The sequence below is a fragment of the Lissotriton vulgaris genome, chromosome 1_1 (assembly GCF_964263255.1).
Source record: "Lissotriton vulgaris chromosome 1_1, aLisVul1.2, whole genome shotgun sequence".
Lineage (NCBI taxonomy): Eukaryota > Metazoa > Chordata > Amphibia > Caudata > Salamandridae > Lissotriton > Lissotriton vulgaris.
The window spans coordinates 1,309,345,627-1,309,364,954 of record NC_141685.1 but is presented as its reverse complement, the minus strand read 5'-3'; the positions used below and the strand labels follow the sequence as shown (position 1 = coordinate 1,309,364,954).

At 47.2% G+C, this 19,328-nt stretch overlaps 1 protein-coding gene across 1 annotated transcript in view; it reads left to right on the top strand.

Annotated features, from left to right (window-relative positions):
- Positions 1 to 19,328, top strand: part of TSPAN31 (tetraspanin 31) — a 156,473-nt gene that overhangs the window by 88,039 nt on the left and 49,106 nt on the right. The window contains exon 4 of the mRNA XM_086965632.1: positions 9,899 to 10,039. Coding sequence (XP_086821758.1) covers positions 9,899 to 10,039 — 141 coding nt within the window. The remainder of the gene's footprint in view (positions 1 to 9,898; positions 10,040 to 19,328) is intronic.

Below are 19,328 nucleotides of genomic sequence, written 5' to 3'. Positions count from 1 at the left end.
CAAACAGAGGATGCAAGAATCAAGGACTGTCGAAAGTGCACCTGACACATTTTTACATGCAGGGTAAATTCCAGGCCAACCTGTGGAATCACAACTAAAAAGGAAGTACGCTTCTACAGTTCTATTTAAGAGTATACCAATTCTTGTTACTGTTTAAATGTGCACACACACAAATCTTATGCAAGGTTTCCAAATGCTTATCTGGCACAGAGTGGAGTGTTTTTTTCTCGGTCGTTAACCTACAATAATGTGTCATGACTGATGGCGGGGATTGTGACTATCAGAAAATGTTATAGCTGCAACATTTGCATGCCTTTTCCATTTCCAACTGCAGTCAGGATAATGTCCTTTATAGCATTAAAAAAAAAAACCTTCACTTACAGCTTCATTCAAATTTTCGTTTTAACTGTATCAGCAACTACCATGGGCCAGTTTTCTCAAACCCATGATGTTGGAAAAAATAAAGTAAATTATTGGTATTTGTTTATCAAGTCCAAGACACCAAAACACAGTCTACTTTGTTCCCACTTAGTCTAGTGCCAAAAAAAAGATCAACTTATTTTGGAGCATTATCATGGTGGCTATTACCACTTCAGATGACTATTTAAAAATTACTTTTTGGCGTTCTTTCCAGTGCAATAGTAGGTCGTTGAGATGTAAGTGTTTTCCCTTCTGACTGCATTCCACTTTGTGAAGAAGTCTTACCACTGGCAAGCACAGCTCAATTCACATGCTAAAAAAGGGGCTTCTAAGCATCCTAAGGTCTGTGAGTAGGTGGCAAGGGAGCAGGAACAGTTGCCACGAAACAAAAGAAAGATTTTGAGCCAGTATGCTGGAGAATGAATGGTAACGGTTATCAGGTGTGTTGTGGAAGTGAAATTGAGTCTGTGATGACGGGAAGTTGAAGTGGACTGGAGCATTTGTTAAGAGTAGAGGAAAAGGGAGCATGTAGAGTTGCTGTGCAGAAAGAAGAGGGCCTGCTTATGATGAGAAATTGGAAGAAAAATAGGTATGTAGCTAAAGCTAGGTGACTGATATAGCAAGAGTTCCGGAGCCAGCCTGTGGTGAAAGATTGGAAGCAAAGGGAGAATGGCACTGCTGGTGACAGAGTGGATACCATAAGGCAAGCTTGGACCTGTGATGAGAAAATGGCAAAAAAAGGAATTGAGCCTCCATTGTGGAATAGTGAAGCAAAAATGGAAGACTACATTGTGAGAGAATAGACGAAAGGGAACATGCAGGTTGTTGTGGGGGAGCAGGAGGAAAGCATGGCGTGTTAAAAAAAAAAAAAATAGAGGCTGAAGGTAATTTATGCTACATTGTAAGAGTTGAGGGAAGGAACTCCTAAGTCTGTCAGGTGTATGGGGGTACTTAAGCCTATGGTGTGAGAGAACATAGGAACCAATCGGTTTAGCATCCATAGACCAGCAAATCCATTTAGGCAACAGCTGGGACAAGTTGATCTTTTTACAGGACAAGTAGATTTCTGTTACTTTTAGTCCCCTGGACAAGTAGACTTTTAAAAAAAAAATCCACATCCCTGCGTTCCAGTATCTCCTACAAGGTGATAGACACAAAGCACACAATACCTTAGCAAAGAAAGCACACAATATTGAGCTCTAATACACAGTGGACCTCATGGGGGGACCAAACCAGATACTAAGAAAGTGGTATAAGAACCACAATTCGAGTCAGAACAATGTCGAGAGGACGTAGAATTGTTGGGGACCCACAGAACCACCCAAGATAAGTAGATAAAGACCCAACAGAATTTCATACGCTGGCAAGTGCACCCACCCAGCCCTAATGCACTAAATCCTGTCTGGGAGGTGGTCACACCTCCCTGTGACAGGATGCCTATTGTTTTGCTTCCCTTGCTCGAGCTTGGCTCAGCAGTAGGAGGACTGAAATGTGTCTCTGGTCAGCAGCAACAATTTTCTGCTGTCCGGGACTAGAAGGCTGGTACAGGGAACACAAAGTCTAACGGAGGGTTCTCCCAGTGCTTGGAATCATACCCCCCACACCTTTTACGGTGTGGGGGTATGATTCCAATATGTTTGATACCAAACATGATAGGATTCGTTGCAGCCGTTTTCTAGATGGTCATCGTGCGGTCACGCGATGCACCTCTATATAGTATATGCTTGTTTCCATGACAACCCGGGAATGGACTCCGTAGGCTGCAGGGCTGTCCTGCTCATGCAGGGACACCCTCTCACTTAGAGCCTAGCACCCTGCGCTCAGGATTGTAAAGGCCTTCTAGAGGGGTGACTTATAGGTTTTAAGTGCAGTGACCCTTAGATATAGTAAACCTATATCTTTCGTAAGTGGTGCATGCACCAACATACACAGGCTGCAATGGCAGGCCTGTAGTTCCATTTTGAGTGGTCTCTCATGGGTGGCATAATACATGCGGCAGCTCATGGGAAATCTTTGGGGTACCTGTGCCCTGGGTACATGGGTACCATACACTAGGTACTGATAAGGGTATCCCAGTATCAAATCTGGGATGTACCTCGGTACTTAACACAACAGTTTGGGGAGAAAGCCGATAGACCAGATTAGCAGGATCCCAGTCAGACTAGTCAAAAACCAGCATAGCACCAGGCAAAAAGTGGGGGGGTAGCAAGTAACCATAAGCAGATCCTACGTTCCTATAAGCCTCTTCACTAGAGACACTAAGGGCTGACCTGAATGGTAAGCTAACTTCTCTACAGCAAGACATGGACTCCATGGGGACTAGAGTACTAGACCTGGAAGACAAAACACTTGAACTTGAGCAATGCACTTTCTCTAATGCTAAAGCTAAGAGGACGTTGGGCCCTATGGATGACCTAAATCCAGAACAGAAAGCTCATCTGGATAAATTTGCCCAGCTTAAATCTGACTCCCCTTCTGACCCTTGTCCGACACCTATAGCAAAGTTAGTCGCAGAACCGATCTCCCAAGTTTCGACCTCCATTTTCAATACTATGTATTCAGAAGGATACTTCCGGCTAGATTTGAAAAAAAAACCTTAAAAAAAAAAAAAAAAACGAATCTAGATGTAAAAGACCCCCAACAGTTTCAGGCCTATATCCAGACTCCAGTTACTTGCAAAAATTGTTGAGAGGAATTTAAATATGCAGCTTAGTCACTTTTTGGGGTCGACGCAAGCATTGGATCCAACTCTGCATGGATTCAGAGGGAGCCATAGCACTGAATCAGCTCTGTTGAAATCCACTGAAGAGATTCAAACTATTTTAGATAAAGGGGGCAAGGCTGCTCTGATCATGCTTGATCTCTCGGCAGCATTTGGTACGGTCCATCATGATTTGTTGATGGACTGGCTGCGGGAGGTCTGAGTTCAGGGCTCTGCATGGAGACTTGGAATCTTTTCTCTCAAATCGGAGTCAGTCAGTGTCTTTGGGGGAATTCTAATCCGAGTCTTTCTCATTACCTTGTGGGGTCCCGCAAGGGTCCTCACTAAGCCGGACACTATTTAATGTGTGTGTGTCCTCTTTGGCGCCCCTTATTTAGTTTAACCTCCTACGACGACACACAAATCGTGGTCGCATTACAAATAGAGGAGTGGCAGAGCACGGCGATTCGTTTTAGGGACTGCATGAATGCCATAGGGATGTGGATGGCCCAAAACTGCCTTAAATTGAACTCCAGTAAAACTGAGGTGGTATGTTTTGGCAATGATCCGAATTTTTGGACCCCTGAATGGTGGCCAGACACCTTGGGTCCTCTCACCACACCCAACAAGAAGGTAAAAAACTTAGAGTGGGTGGACCAGAAGCTCAGTTTTAGAGACCAAGTGAATTCAGTGTCTTCCGCTATGTCCTTTACACTCAAGGTCTTGTAAGAAAATTCTGCTGCTCTTACCTGGACTGTTCCCATGAGGCACAGGGTCAAGACTGATTTGCATATGGCTGGGTTCAAATTTGAATGGCATGGTGAGCAAAATAAACGATGGATTTAGGCCCAGATCTCTGTACTCGGGTGATTTTATTACATTGTTCTGCATTCTGATTCTCTGTTCCAATCATAACAACTCCGAGGTGACGTCCCACTACTGACGCAGCAGAGTTCCATGCAGTGAGAAGACTCCGCCTCTTCTGTCCAGTGTTGTGGTCCCAGGAAGCAGGAATGAAATATGGGCACGACCACCTCCCGAAGCACCTCCTCGGGTAATTTGCAAGAAGTAAGCCTTGTGCAATGGATGTCGCACAAACAATGCCCTTTACCAGACATGAGCTGGAGGAACAAACCATGCACCCTTGGGCCGATGAAGAAGCTGATGTCTGAATATGCTATTATTTTATTATAAGAATGCTTCACTGGAGCAGATGTTTGGATGTTCACCCCATCCTTCTAAGACCGCATGTCAGCCGAGCGTCTAAGACCGGGGTCTCCAAACCGGTCCTGGAGGGCCGGATCCATGCCAGATTTTTTGGATATCCCCACTGAGTTACATGTAGTCATTTTAAAAATCTGGCTTGGACCCGACCCTCCAGGACCGGTTTGGAGACCCCTGGTCTAAGAGATACTTGCTGTTTGCTTAAGCTTGTGAGTAGCTTCATATCCATTCTATTAAACACTGTGTGCAAAACTGGATTCAAGTAAAAACCAGCAAGTTCAAATCGGCAAGGCTTTAGAGAGACATAGAGAAAAAGACTTGCTCCTTGAAGTCTGCCTCGGTGAAGGGCACGTCCTCGATAAGCACCACCGAAGAAAGTTCAGTGGATGGCGCCCGTCGCTAGTTTAAATGGTTGCTGGGTTTGACGATTGTGCCAAGTGTGCAAGCAGGAACGGCGTGAAGAGAAGTTGTGTGCGGTGGAGCAACATGGGAGGAGGAGCCATTGCAAGCCCGGAAGTGGTGCGCGCGCTTCGGAGAGCATCTGCTCTTTTTCAAAGCACATACTCGTGCTTCTGGCGCACCCCTGCGCGCTCCTGCAAGGTGTATGCTGCCACAAGCACGAGTATGTGCTTCGAAAAAGAGCTGAACGACAGCTAAAGGTCTTCTAGGCAACACATGCGAGACCTAAAAATGGCTTGGGCAGCAGGTAATAGTCATTTTTAATGTATATTAAAGTTATAATTAACTGTTGCTGTGGTCCTGTCTAAATTCCCCAGACAGCGTCATCTTGTGGCAGATTCTCACAAGCACTGGTGTTGACAATGTGCTGGTGCCAAGCACCGGAAACCACTGTCTCAAATTAAGCACTGTTTAAGAGTCAGGAAGGTGGGGGGAGATCTAAACTACATCACACTGCAAAGGACAACATTTCCATCCATCTTGTGTCTGCCCCTCTTACACATAGACATGTTGGAACATTCTTGCAATATGGTCAATGCTATGGGTGTTTTGTAAATTATGTTATTGTAATCACCCTGGGGTAGCTGGATACCCATAGGCCACTGCCACAGTTATCTCTCAGAAAGCAAGTACTGAGAAAAACACAAGATGTCGAGATATGCAGGGGAGAGAGGCTGAGCAGGTCCGTGAGAGAAGGCAGGGGTCAGCGTAGAGTGAAGAATGTGACAAAGGGGCAGGCACTGAGAAGTGAGCCTGTAGAGAAGGGGCAAGTGTACTGAGAGGTGTGCATGTAGAGAAGGGGCAAGTGTACTGAGAGGAATCCGACCGCACCGAGAAGTAGCAACACAGTACAGCAAAGGCAGCTGAGAAGGAAGTGCAAGCTAGGTCTGAGAAGACTGGCCTTTATGCAGGCAGACGTGCATACTGTCCAGAAGGCCAAAGCTGCTGAAAGGCTGGTAAGGGTGGGTAGGAGTAGTGCATAACTTGGGATGGTCGTTGCAGGTGGTGGGCACTGACGATCATTTCTGGGTACCAGGGCTTTCTTTTCCTCACAAGAGTCTCACCTAAAGGAAGATAGAAGGGCATAAAACTGAGGAAAAACAGAGGCAGAGAGAGAAAGAACCTAATAGTGAGACAAGGAGACACGAAGCGTAGGGAGATGGAAGTAGGATCTAGGATGCGGAAACAAGACCAGGCAACCCCAAAGCTCTTGAGAAAAGATGCAGGCACTTGCACCTAAAAATAACCAGCATTTGCTGTGAAAGGGAAAGCGATTGCAGTGCGTGCGTAGCATAGCACATGGTTTCATTTTGGGCAGTGGGTTACCTGGATCTCATGTGACATATGTGCAGAGGGTCACACAGTCCAATTTTCAGAAGGCAGAAGGCGCCGAGTAAGTTGTGAACAGGTTTCATTCTGTTCAAAATTAACCTCCCTCGCATTGGTTTTAAGGGAGACCTAATGGGAGACATAATGTGATTGAATGCTAACTTTTTCCAAGGGTTAAAAAGAATTTTCCATACAGGGGATCAGGCGTTGCTGTAGAAAGTTCTAAGTCTTGAAGCCGGATGCGCGAGATGGTTCTGGAATGTAAATGCGCACTTCTGATAGGAAAGTGTGAGGGTGAAAAGATCAGACATTGGAGAGGCGGAGCGAGGCACGTAATAGCAAGCTGGAGACTGGCAAAAGCCTTTAGTAGCACTTGAAAAACCTGCTTACTAAATGTCTCGCCAAACCAGCGCAGGCGCTGGCTCCAGCGAGACCTAAAAAACCAATGCCTTTCGCTAATTACTGTACATCTTTCCCATTCTCAGTGATTTCAGGGTTAATGTTTTAAGTGATTTTTCAAGTTCAGGTAGCCTATCCACGGCAAAGTTAAAATTGCCACCAAGTATATTGGCTTTAAGAGCGATACTTATTTTTTCCAGACTTCGTGTAATCCATATGGTGTGCATAATTTTTTCTCGCTATATCTGTATTGCTGCTTTTGAGCCTGGTAATGAGCCATTTACCTTTATTAATACTGTGTTCTGACATAATAACTGATCAATCGGAGCATTTGGAAATTAGAGTAATTACTCTATTTTTTTTCCAATAGTGTCTGAAGAAGTAATGTCTTCAACCTTGCCTGATCTTGTATTCAAAGCATCACAGCAACTAATTTTTGTTTCTTGCAAGAAAACCTGTTGCTTTGTAATTTAAAGGAATAGTCTGTTTTATTTTCTGTTTTGGTAAGGCCTCTGGTAGTTAGCGAGCACACCTTAAGATCAGGCATGGCTGATGTTAAAGACAAATAGATGAGTGTTTGGTAGTATGTAAAGATTTGGAAAGGGTACGTTGTATTAACAGAAGCTCCAATATCTCAGCCATTGTGGAATTTCGACTGATACAACGGATATTGCAGAGAAATGGGAATTTTTAAGTTAATCCTTCTGAGATCCCGCCCAGAAAACAGATATAAACATTGGAACTGTGGAGAAGATACAGGAAGTCCCGTTCGCTCCTCCCAGAACAAAGAATGTTTAACCGAGTCCCTAGCATCAAAAAAATCATGAACGGCAGGAGTGTTTATTTGAGCCTCTAAGCCAGTAGATAGTTGCTAAATGCATTTATGTGCATGTTTAGCAGGCTTAGTTGGTTATGCTAGGAGTATACTAGTTATAGGTAGGGAGGCTGGATTGATTGTTGTGACAGTGGTTGTAGGTAGTGGTGTACTGCGTGCATTTTGAAGTAATAAGGTGTATAAAGAACTTTATGTAGTGATGTTAGGTTACAAAAATACATGGTGGTTATTCGAACAGATAAGCATGTGCTCTTTTTACTGTGATACAAACTGAGATGCAATTGAGAGTGAGGCATTACTAATGGATGCACATATTGGGTCACTTAACTTAGCAAGTAAGATGATAGTACATGCATACATGGCAGACACAGATGATTTTCAAGCGTCCTTGTAGGTGTGTGTTTGATTCAATGGAGACAGTTCTGTCTTTAGTTGGACTTAACACATCCAAAGTAGTTTTGGATTTGTTCAGAGAACTAGCGCATTGTGCCTTGGTAGATCGTTATGAATTTAAATGCATCAGTGAAAATATGTTGAAAGGCCACTTGATAGTGTGCCACAGAAAGCAATAAATCCTCTTTTAGTTACTGTGTCGCTGGCACGGTCTTGACATGTGGATAATTGTCCTCTGTTCCATAAGATAGACTTTGCCCTCTGCTTGTGTGCTAGGGCTTGGTATGTGTGCTGGAAACCAAGTGGTTTGAAGATCAGCATTCTTGGAGAGCTGTTGGACCTAGTTTTGAGGGAAGTCCCACTGTGAGCACGTCCTATTTTAGTCTCCAATGAAGGTGATGTATTACTCTTTGGGGATTCATTGCTCCAGAAAGATGATGGTAGAGGCTGTGGACTCTTCCTGTCAGTCCGGTGATTAACCTAGATAGGTGTGGCCGGGAACGCTTGGAACTCTACAGAGCACTGCTGATGGAATGATTGAGGTTGTTGAAAGTAGTTTGTAGTAGAGGACTTTGCCCGTTGCTGTGACTGTTGCGCAGGATTCCCTGTTGTGCAATCCAGGACAAAGCTCCAACACTTGGCATACTGCATCGCTGGCAAGCATGTCCAGGGAATCTCATTCTATTCATTGCCACTCTGAGATGACAAAGCGGTTTGAGTACTGATGTATGGGCCCCTTGTTCAAGCTGCTCCAGAGATACCTTGGAGCAGCACAGGTTTTTGAGTGTTAAGGAGTAGTGCTATTTTGATTAACCCCTTCCATGCTGATGATGAACCCCAGCCGTCACGCTCCACGGTGCTCGTGTGCGGATGACGGCTGGGGTTCGTCCCAGCCCCGCTGTGTTAGTTTGTTTACCGCACAGCGGCGGAATCGGCCCAGCATGGAAGGGGTTAAAGGAGAATGCTCTGTGGACTACTCGATCCGCGTCAAACCTCCAACATACAATCGCATAATTTCCAAATGTTGCACACTGACTGTAGATCCACATTTTATAGGTTAAAGAAACCAATTGGTATTGCGTTGGAAAAGGAAGATGCTATCTTCCTTTGGATTGAGGCCACCCCTTCCCAAGATTCTTTTCTTTTAAAGCTCTGTCATGTTTTGTGATACATTTTATTGCAGGTGTCCTCAACAAGCCCCTACCCTTCTTCTAATTGTGGACTGCTTGGTTCTACATCACCAGGTGTTGTAAAGCACTGTCCTGCGGTCTTCTAACCTTAATATGACCCACATATCAAGAGTTCTGTGAGGCTACCCGAGTATGGTTAGTAGAATGTTGCACGCACCTCCATAGTGAAATAAAAAAACTATGTTCTTTCTTAAAATGCAGTCTCGTGGGCAGAGTTGCTGGGGTGAAATGCTTCGAGACTAACTAGTTCTCATGGCCTTTTTCTCCACTATGAACACTAGAAAAAATTGGAAAGAATCTATCCCTGTGCTGTTAGACGGGCCAAGTTGATAATTGTTCTGCACTGACGCTTTATTTGTTTTGGTCGTCTTGAGTCCACCATTTTGTGAACCTGATTTTTATGATACTTCACTTGTAGACTCCATTCTGCAATGCAGTCTAATTTAGAGAGGATATGTTTACAGTTGTTAGACATCAGTCAAGTAGGCCCACAAAATGGTCACAGCACTATGAATTAAAATCCGGGAGGAAACTTCAAAATATATTTCACACAATATTTTTGTGTTGGTTACACTCTTTTAACCCCTTCCATGCGGCCGCGATTCCCCTGGTGTGCTGTAAACAGCACGAACAGGGGCGGGCCGTGACTAGCCCCAGCCGTCATCAGCACACGGGCACCGTAGTGCAAGACGGCTGGGGTTCGTCATCAGCATGGAAGGGGTTAAGGAAAACTGTATTAGCTATGTGTTTGAGGCATGTGTGCTGGAGATACGTATTAGCTATGTTTTTTGAAGAATGTTTCTGGACCAGTAGACTCTACAGTAAATTCTGGGACACAAATTTCCAATATAGGAACTCCTTCTAGGACTGCTTGCTCATTGCATGTGTTCATGGGAGAGGGACAGTTTGTATGTTATTTATGGTATTTTATTATTTTATTCAAAACAGGAACAGCTCCTCAACGCAACATGGGCAAAGATGAGTAACAATACAAAGATTGAACTGGAGAATACACTAAACTGCTGTGGTCTGGTGAACGACTCAAACCATACAGAGCAGTTCCAGAAGGATTTTGTTTCCTGTAGTGCGGTGAGTAAAAAGAAATGCATGGCTTAGGGTAGAGCCTCATGTAGAGGAGAGAGGAGGTGACCAGGACCAGCTTTTTGGAAGAATATCAAGGTTCTGAGCTATGGCGATTAGGCAGTAGGTGGTAACTTTAGCAATGTGTTTGAAACGGAGCGAGAAATGTGTACATAACCAGTTAAATGCCAAAGCAGATATGTCCGGGGTTTCCATATTGTTTCCTGGCTCTCTATATAGCCTTCTTGCCTCTAGTTAGGACATTGTTCATCATCTCCTGCTCTAGTCTTGCCAGTGGAATGGCCTTACAAAACAAACTGTGCCTACAAAATGGAATATGGTAGACTGTTAGTAGTATCATTTTATTGTGATTGTGTCATTTCTCTTCTTGCACTATCTCTAGTTTTGTGTGGAGGACTCTTCCTTTTCAGATTTGCTAGTAAAGTAGAACTTTCCTCATGAACAAGCAGATGCTTCAGTCTGCCATGGATATCTGCAAGACTAGTGTTAGAAATGGGGTCTCTAGTTAGAAGAAGTATGCACCCTTCCAAGTAGGACCCACACTCTCTAGTCAGGGTCAGGGTAAGGGTATCGCAGACCAAAGTTTACCTGTGCTCACACTCATGTGACTTGGCACAGAGCAATCAGTCTAAATTAAAGAGGCAATGTGTAAAGTATTTGTTTTCCCACACACAGTAACACAGTGAAAGTACCACAAAAGTACCTCACATCAGTTTAGAAAAATAGCCAATATTTATCAGTTACTGTATCAGTGAGGGGTTTAGATTAATCACAGGAAGTGATGGCGCTCTAGCATGTGCATATAAGAGTTATAACTGTGGCTAGTGAGTACACAGTGCAAACAGGTCAGGAGAGAACAAACCCAAGTAAAACAACCCCTGCACAAGTGTGGATGTGAACCCACACGTACAATATAAACAAAATTCCTGTGCACACGTCTGAGTGTAGTGGGTTTTAGTGTAAAAATCAAAATTCTAACACAATGATCTTGTAGGAATAATGAAGGTTGACATCTCGAGTTTTTTCAAGCAGATGGTTTTATAACTCAATCCAGATCAGTACAGAGTGAAATAAACCAGTCGTCGCGTGTTTCATCACGTGTTACAATTGTGACTCTCCAGGGCTGGGAAGGACATACAAATAAATAAGTAAAAGAAACAAAACGCTATTTAACTTCGTTATGTGAAACAGGAGTGATCGTAAAGGAAACACCCTGCTGAATGTGGAAACCCTATAGTGCAAAGGTACATCATTTGTAGTGACTTCCTAAATCATAGAAAACCCAAAACTGTGCGAGGGTGTTATGATCATTGAAAACAAGTGAACTTTTTGATGGATGCGCAATGGAAATCAGCCATCTAAGAGAAGATACGAATCATATTTTCAGCATTAGAACACGCCCAAAATAATCGGTGCTTCGTTTGCTGATGGTTTAAATTATCTGTGCCTAAGAGAAGACCAAACCATATACAATACGTCATGATTGGAGACCGAATTTGTCAAGTAGTTGCACAAGTATGCTAAATGTCCAAGATTAAAGGAAAACCAAAAATAAGCCATCTGAAGCAGCGGTGCATGGCCACGTTTTTGTCTTAATAACATGCTATCAAATGCTTGCACAAAATGATTAAAATTATATATGAAGCGGGGGCGTGGCCAGCAACATGGCAGAGTGAGCCGCACTTTGCCGGAGCTCCGCTATGCCGGATTTAATCAGACTATCCTTACTCCATCCAGCGAACACTCAAGCCTCACACAAGAAAGCAGGCAATCCAGGGACCTCAGAGGTGGCCTCTGATGGCACCGGGACGCTGATCGGAGGAATAAACACGCCGAGATACCCTCAGCACGCCGACCCGACGCCGGAGTCCAAAATGGCGGCGCCCATCGCAGCTTAGTCCGGAACAGCGGGCTGAATTGATCGCGACATCGGAGGGGGCAGAAGAGTGCAGCGTCCCACTCCCCGGATGGCGGCCTGAGGCGAGTGAGCTCGAGGGAGCCTGGACATGCACCCGTGAGTGTGCATATAGTGAGGGGAGGCAGTTGACCCGGGGCGCGGGCATTCCCCATAGAAGGAGCCAGAGGGAACGGCCCAACGAGCAACGGACGCCTCCCGGGGAAGGGGCAGAGGGAGTTCTCTGCCCCCCCCCCCCCCCTGCACCTACTGCAGGCTTACCGGCACATCGGAGGGAGGTGTGGGCGGCGAGGGAAACGCGGATTGGTGCCTGATCGTACCCTCCTCCTTCACCTTGCTGAACATCGGAGATGCGGCAGGGCACAGAGGGACATAGGCCCGAGTGAAGGCCTGGGTGATCCCCGGAGTGTGAGGATGGCGACTGGAGCTGGGTGCCACTCCCGCATGTCTCCCCAGGCTTCCGGACGCACAGTGCGGTATGGTCCCGCAAAAGTCACCGGCGATGAGCCTTGAAGCACTGAATCGCTGCAACTCAAAGGGGGAAGTAGAATAGGCCTTGCTACACCACTGGGACGCTATAATTCCTCCAGACTCCTCCGGTGGTTATAGCCACTCTTGCAACCGAGGCAGGGGGACTGTTGGCAGCGCAGGACCACGAGAGGGCTACGAACTTGGCCGCACTACGTAGTTCCCGGTGTTGAGGTACCCCTTATCTCACAAAGGCCACGCTGCACTGCGGGTCCTGGACAAGGCGAGAGACTCGGCACTGCGGAGAGCGACCCCTAATAGGGCCAAGACCCCGGCATCTCGGGAAGGAGGGGGGCTGAGGACAAGGCAGGCATCCACAGGGGCAGACTAAGCCCACAGAGGAGCAGAGCAGTGGAGGGCCGGAGTGGAAGATGGAGCACCGCGGGGAACACAGGCCTCGCCCTCCCCCGGCTGCGAGACCGGGCCGGCATGGGGAAGAAGGACGCAATCCCTAAGGCCCCAAAGCAGGGACCCATCGATAAGTTTGCAGTGGCGCCCCCCACGGCGAACTCGGACATGGCCCTTCTGATGGGAGCAATACAAGCATCCAGGGAAGACATCCAGGCGTTCAGGGCGGCCCTAGAGGTGAAAATAAGAGAGGTGGGAGTGGAGGTTAACCTACTACGGCAGGATTTCCGAAATCTCACGGAGAGTCACTGCGGCAGAAACGAGGCTGAACGAAGCGGAGGATGCCCTACGGAAAGATGTCAAAGATCTGAAGGACTCCCATAAGCAATTACTGTGGAAGGTTGATGATGCCGAAAACAGGGCAAGACTCAACAACCTCCGCATTGTGGGCTTTAGGGAAGGAATCGAGGGGCGGAGTTCCTGCGCAAATGGCTGATCGACACGCTACCCCAAGCGACGTTTTCCAATTGCTTTGTTATTGAAAGAGCACACAGAGCACTCATGGCGAAACCTCTGGCTGGGGGAAGGCCCGACCGATCATAGCGAGGTTCCTCAACTTCGCAGATAGAGACACGATTTTGCGAGAAGCCAGGAAGTTGGGTGAGATGCGAGTAGAAAACTCACACGTAATGATTTTCCCGGACTACAGCCAAGAGGTACAGAAGATGAGGCGCTCCTTTGACACTGTGAAAGCTAAACTCAGGGATCTGCAAATACAGTATATGCTCCTCTTACCAGCCAAACTTAAGGTGATCTATAAGGAAAAGACCCACTTCTTCACTCATCCGGACGACGCATGGCACTGGCTAGAAGAACGCCCACCAACACGGAGAGATGAAGGGGGCGAGCTGAACAAGGAGATGGAGGGCCCCTCCAATGGCAATCTCTGGGAACTGGTGAAACCACAGCCCGGCGCAGACTCAGGGGGACGAGGAAGACCCAAACAACGCCGTACCTCTCGCAGAATAGGTCTCCTAGAAGACACCGGGACCCTGCCTCCCCGGGTCGGGACAGCCAAGCAGGATCTAGATTTCGCGCCCTAGCCGCCAAGGATCGTCCTGAGGAAGAGGATGACACGGGTGGGGCTACGACAGGGAGCGACGAAGAGGAAGATCAGTCACTTCATCCGATAGTGTTTGCTATCAACTAGATGGAAAAGGACCCGCCTAAAGTAATGCCCCAGTGCAGGGCGAGGTCAAGGACCTCTATACTTGAACAGGAAGTATGCTGGATGGACGAGATATCGGCTGGACCGGCGGACAGCACACAAGTGGCTCCCACGCCTCTCTTGTTAATTTTCTTTAAGTACTGTTTAATTAATCATTACTGTATCTTTCCTTTTCTGTCTACGAACTACCTCATAGAACTGTGGACACTGTAAGAAAGTATCCTTCCGGTAGGGTGCCAAGTTGGGGTAGGTCAGAAGAGGGGAGAGACCCCGGGTGGGGGGGGCGACAGACCTTTTCCTGCCAATAAGTCCTATCAAGGAGGGAGGTGGATGGTGGGACTGAGTGGGAAGGAAGGTGGGAGCGGGGGACAGTTGGGGATGTTCAAAGTTTCCTATTGGGGTCCTAGGTACTTGGGGGCGGGGGGGAGTTTGGGAGTTCGGGGGGAGGGGAGGTAGGGGGACGGGAAGGGGTAGGGAAACTATCATGTCATACTGCTTGCACACAGGTCTCCTGGACGACACCTCCTCGCAAGAGGCTGACTGCATTACGCCGCACACACGCCAGATTCCCAGGTGACAATAGGAGGACCCCCATAGACCAAAGGGGATTCAGTGTTCTAAAGTGGAACGTGAACGGGCTAGGTAGTAAAGTGAAGAGAAGGCTGGTGAACTCATATATTAAACGGATAGGCCCTGACATAACACTATTGCAGGAAAAACACCTCAAAGGGACGAACTGTGCATTCCTAGCTAGGGGACACTACAAGGTTCTAGCACACAGGGGACATACGTGGGGGTAAAGGGTACTTGGAATAGATGTGAGTACACAATCATCTCGGTATATGCTCCCCCGAAACTGCAGGCCAACACACTTAAGAAGGTAGTAGACATACTCCTAGACACGGCTGACACTATACAAATCCTTGCTGGGAATTTTAATGATGTGATGGACTCGGGGTTGGATCGGACGGGACTGACGACCAGAGACAAGACCCGGACCCCCCTGTCCCGAATGATTACAAACATGGGACTCATTGACATATGGGGATGTATGATGTTACCACGCATACTATTACCACGCATACCATTACAACGCGGTATTTACAACGCATACCGTTACAACGCATAGCGCTTTGAGGTGCTGGATAGTGGTAAGTATAATTTTATATTCCAACTCCAGTCCCCGTGGACACTAGGGAAGGTGTTGGATATAAAATTAAACTTATTCCCTATCCTAGAGCGCCCCCCAGCGCAATGCGTTGTAATGGTATGCGTGGTAATGCCTGCGTTGTAAGTGTAGTGCGTGGTAAAAAATGCGTGGTAAACGTTGTATACCACGTATGGGGATGGTTACACTCTGACCAGAGGAACTACTCCTTCTCGGGATCACATAAAGTGCTCTCGAGGCTGGATTACATATTTATGTCTAGGCAACACCTGGCAATAGATGACACGGCGGAATATAAGGCAAGAGGGATCTCTGATCACTCCCCACTCTTAGCTAGAGTGGGATTGGGGGAGAGATAGGGGTGGAGGCTCATGGCGATTGACGGCGTGGGATCTACAAAATGGGAGCATATTGAAAGGCATGAGGGCAGACGTGAAGGTTTGTGGCGGACAATGAAGAGACGGTCCAATCCAAAGTTATATTCTGGGAGGCTCTAAAAACGGTCATGCGAGACAGGGCACAGAATAGATTAGTGGTTGAGCGGAGGAAGCTCCAGGCTGACAGTGGCACTAGAGACGAGCATTCTGGATCTGGAGAGCGAATACCTGGTCTCGAACGAAACGGGGATTCTCAGGCGACTGACGGACACGTAGAGACAGTACCGAGAGTTGGTCACGGGCGAGGCCAAAACCCAGGCGCTTGCCACGTTGCATCGCCTATATGATGTAGGGGATAAGTCGGGCAAATTGCTGGCGTGGCTCAGTAAAAAAGAGCGCGCTGCGAGATGGGTGGAGCAAATCAGAGACGCTGAGGGAATACCGATACGGTCGGATTCAATTATCGCCGAGATGTTTGCAGACCATTATGAAAGCTTCTACCGAGCTAGAGATTTAGGGACTTGTGATGAGGCACTACAGTACATGGAATCAGTTGAATTACCGACACTATCCGCTGAGGCCCAGCAAAGCCTAGAGGCTGACATAACTCTTGAGGGCATCACCGAGGCCTTGGCTAGGCTCAGGCCGGGTAAGTCCCCGGGCCCTAACTGGTTCCCAGCCGAGTTCTTTAAACGTATGGCGGACCTCTTGACACGTCATCTAAAGGGCCTTTTCGAAGGGGCGATGAAGGAGGGGAGGCTCCCCCAGATCTGAGGCTGGCAATAATAATCCCAATCCATAAGGAGGGGAAGCCTCATGACGATTGCACGTCATACCGCCCTATCTCCCTCTTGGATATAGAGGCAAAACTACTGGCAACTATTCTGGCTATGCGCCTTCGCCGGGTGGTGTCGGACCTAGTACATCTCGATCAAACAGGGTTCCTCCAGAACAGGGCTACTAGGTTAAACCTCAGACGTACCCACAATTGGCTGCAGGAAGTAAGGGAAAAGGGAAGATCCACACTGGTTCCTCTCCCTTGACGCGGAGAAAGCTTTTGGCGCGGTGCATTGGCCATTTCTGGAGGGCGTCCTGCAAAAGTTCGGCTTTGGCCCCATATTCCGGAAGTGGGTTCAATTGCTCTATACAGAACCTAGAGCTAAAGTGGGAGTGAACTGGCTATTTCAAGGGAATTCCCGGTCCAAAGGGGGACCAGACCGAGCTGCCCATGGTCACCCCTCCTGTTCGCGCTCACGATCGAGGTGCTGCCAGAATGAAACCATTAGGGGATTCAGGCGGAGTGAGCTAGATTCTGCAGATTAAAAAATATCGCTCTATGCGGATGATATCCTCTTATACGTTACTCGACCGGAATCTACAATTCCGGAAATATTTCTGGAACTGGAGCTGTATGGTAGACACGCTGGGTACCAGGTAAACTGGCACAAGTCAGTCCTCTATGATCCTACGGGTCAGGGAAGCTGGCGGGACCTTCCTGGAAGGTTGTTGACGATGGAGGAGTGTTTTAAATACCTTGGAGTATATGTCACCCTAGATCGCACTCAGTCCTACCAACAAAACGTAGAACGAATAATATCGAATTTTGTAGAAGACGCGTCACGATGGAGGCAGCTCCCTCTCACCATACTGGGCCGGACGGCCATGTTTAAGATGATCACACTCCCCAAATTCTTCTATGCTCTACAGAAGGAGTACTACCCTATCCCATCCAAAGTCTTCGGGAGGATACATGCGGAACTTAGGTCCTTCCTGTGGCTAGGTAAACAATCCAGAGTGGCACTCCGCACACTTCAACTCCATCAGTACAGCGAAGGGATATCTCTCCCGAATTTGAAAGCATACTACTGGGCGGAACATATCGCCCCGATCAACGAGTGGATGCATGCGCCGGCTGATCACCCCACCTATGCCATTGAGAGATATAAGCTCTCAGCCTGTCCCTTGTTGTATTACCTGTATGGGGGAGCTCGACTAAGACAGCTTCTCCTCGCTACGTGTACCACCCTACAGCTGTGGAAAAAGGCGATGAGCCGCACGGGCTGGGGGGAGAAACCAACCCGCCAGACGCCGATTTGGCACTGTGCGTGGCTCACGGAATTGAATAAGCTGAAAGGCTTTCGAAAATGGGACGATATTGAGATCTCCACCTTGGGCGACGTAGTGGCAGGAGGAGAATTGAAGTTGTTCGAACCACTGCGGTCCAAGTTCGGACTGCATCACACGCAGTTCTTCAAATACGCCCAGTTGCGGCACGCCTGGCGAGCGGAAAGAATATCACTAGACTGAGTCCAGGAGTACGCACCTCTAGAGGGTAGACTGTTACAGGAACAGGTGCAGGAAAAAATGGTGTCCCTCACATATAGAACACTGACAAATAATATGCAGGAGACATGGAGAAACTAAGGAGAACATAGGAGAGCGAGGTGGGAGACATGGAGGACATTGATTGGGACATGGTACTAATGCACCCCAGGGAGGTGGCCATTAAGTCTAGGTTGCGACTCATCCAGTTTAATGTGCTACACAGAACATACTACGACAGAGTGAGGCTTCATAAAATGGGACGAACGGAAGACACTAGATGCCTTAGGTGCAGAGCAACGGGAGGCGACTTCTACCACACTATATGGACATGTACTACTATCCAGGCATATTGGGTTACCATATTTTCGTAATTGATTGAGGTGCTGGAGACCCCTATTGCCTCAGAGCCCAAATTAGCCCTTCTAGGGATGACAAATGACATAGATCTGCCGCGTCCCCTCCTGACCTTTTTGACCCTGGCACTGGTAGTGGCCAAACGAGACATAGCTAAACACTGGGGTGTGCCTGAATCACCAGACTTAGAGGAATGGAGGAGAGGGATGGACCGGTACATGGCAGCGGAAAGGGTCACTTACAAGGCGAGGGGATGCCCGAAGAAGTTCCGTAAAGTTTGGGGTAAATGGAGAACTTATCACAGGTTGGATGCGGTACTCTGAAGGCCATATACTTAGGGGGGAAATAGTAAGCTGTCTAAGCCAACTAGGGAAATGCCACAGGCCGACAAGGAGAGACTACAGTATTTTGGTGCACTGGACGCTGGATTGCACGGACACGGAACTGGTTAGAGAATTGTGGGGAGGGGGGTGGTGGATGGGAGAATGGGAAATGTGCACTGAAGATGACATGATTGTATCGTGGAGTTACACTAAAATGCAAATAAAAATGTTTTTTTATTAAATAAAAAATGATATACGAAGCCTCCAAGTGAAAAAACATTTTGAATGAGCATAAGGTCACGTTTCAAGTCCTCCAATCGAGCTACCACAACGCTTACACAAGAGACAAAATTATATGCGAAGCCTCCAAAAGAGGCCAAAATTCTAAATGGAGCGTAAAGTCATACATTGCCAAAGTACATGCTGTCAATGGAAGGGAATCTGTGGCAAAACAGCATCATGTCACTCAATGTGACACCAATACTAAATCTGTTTATATGAGAGAAAGATAGAAAAGATATAGAGAGACAAAAGACCGACATGGACGTGTTCGATAAATAATGTCCCACAGGCACAAATGCACGATCCCGTACGTCCAGAGAACCGTGGTGGGTATGTCGTGGTCAAACCATAATACACAAAGGACGATGACGGGGAGAAAAAAAGGGAGACCAAGGGTAGCATGGACCCGTGTGAATTAAGCCTATATTA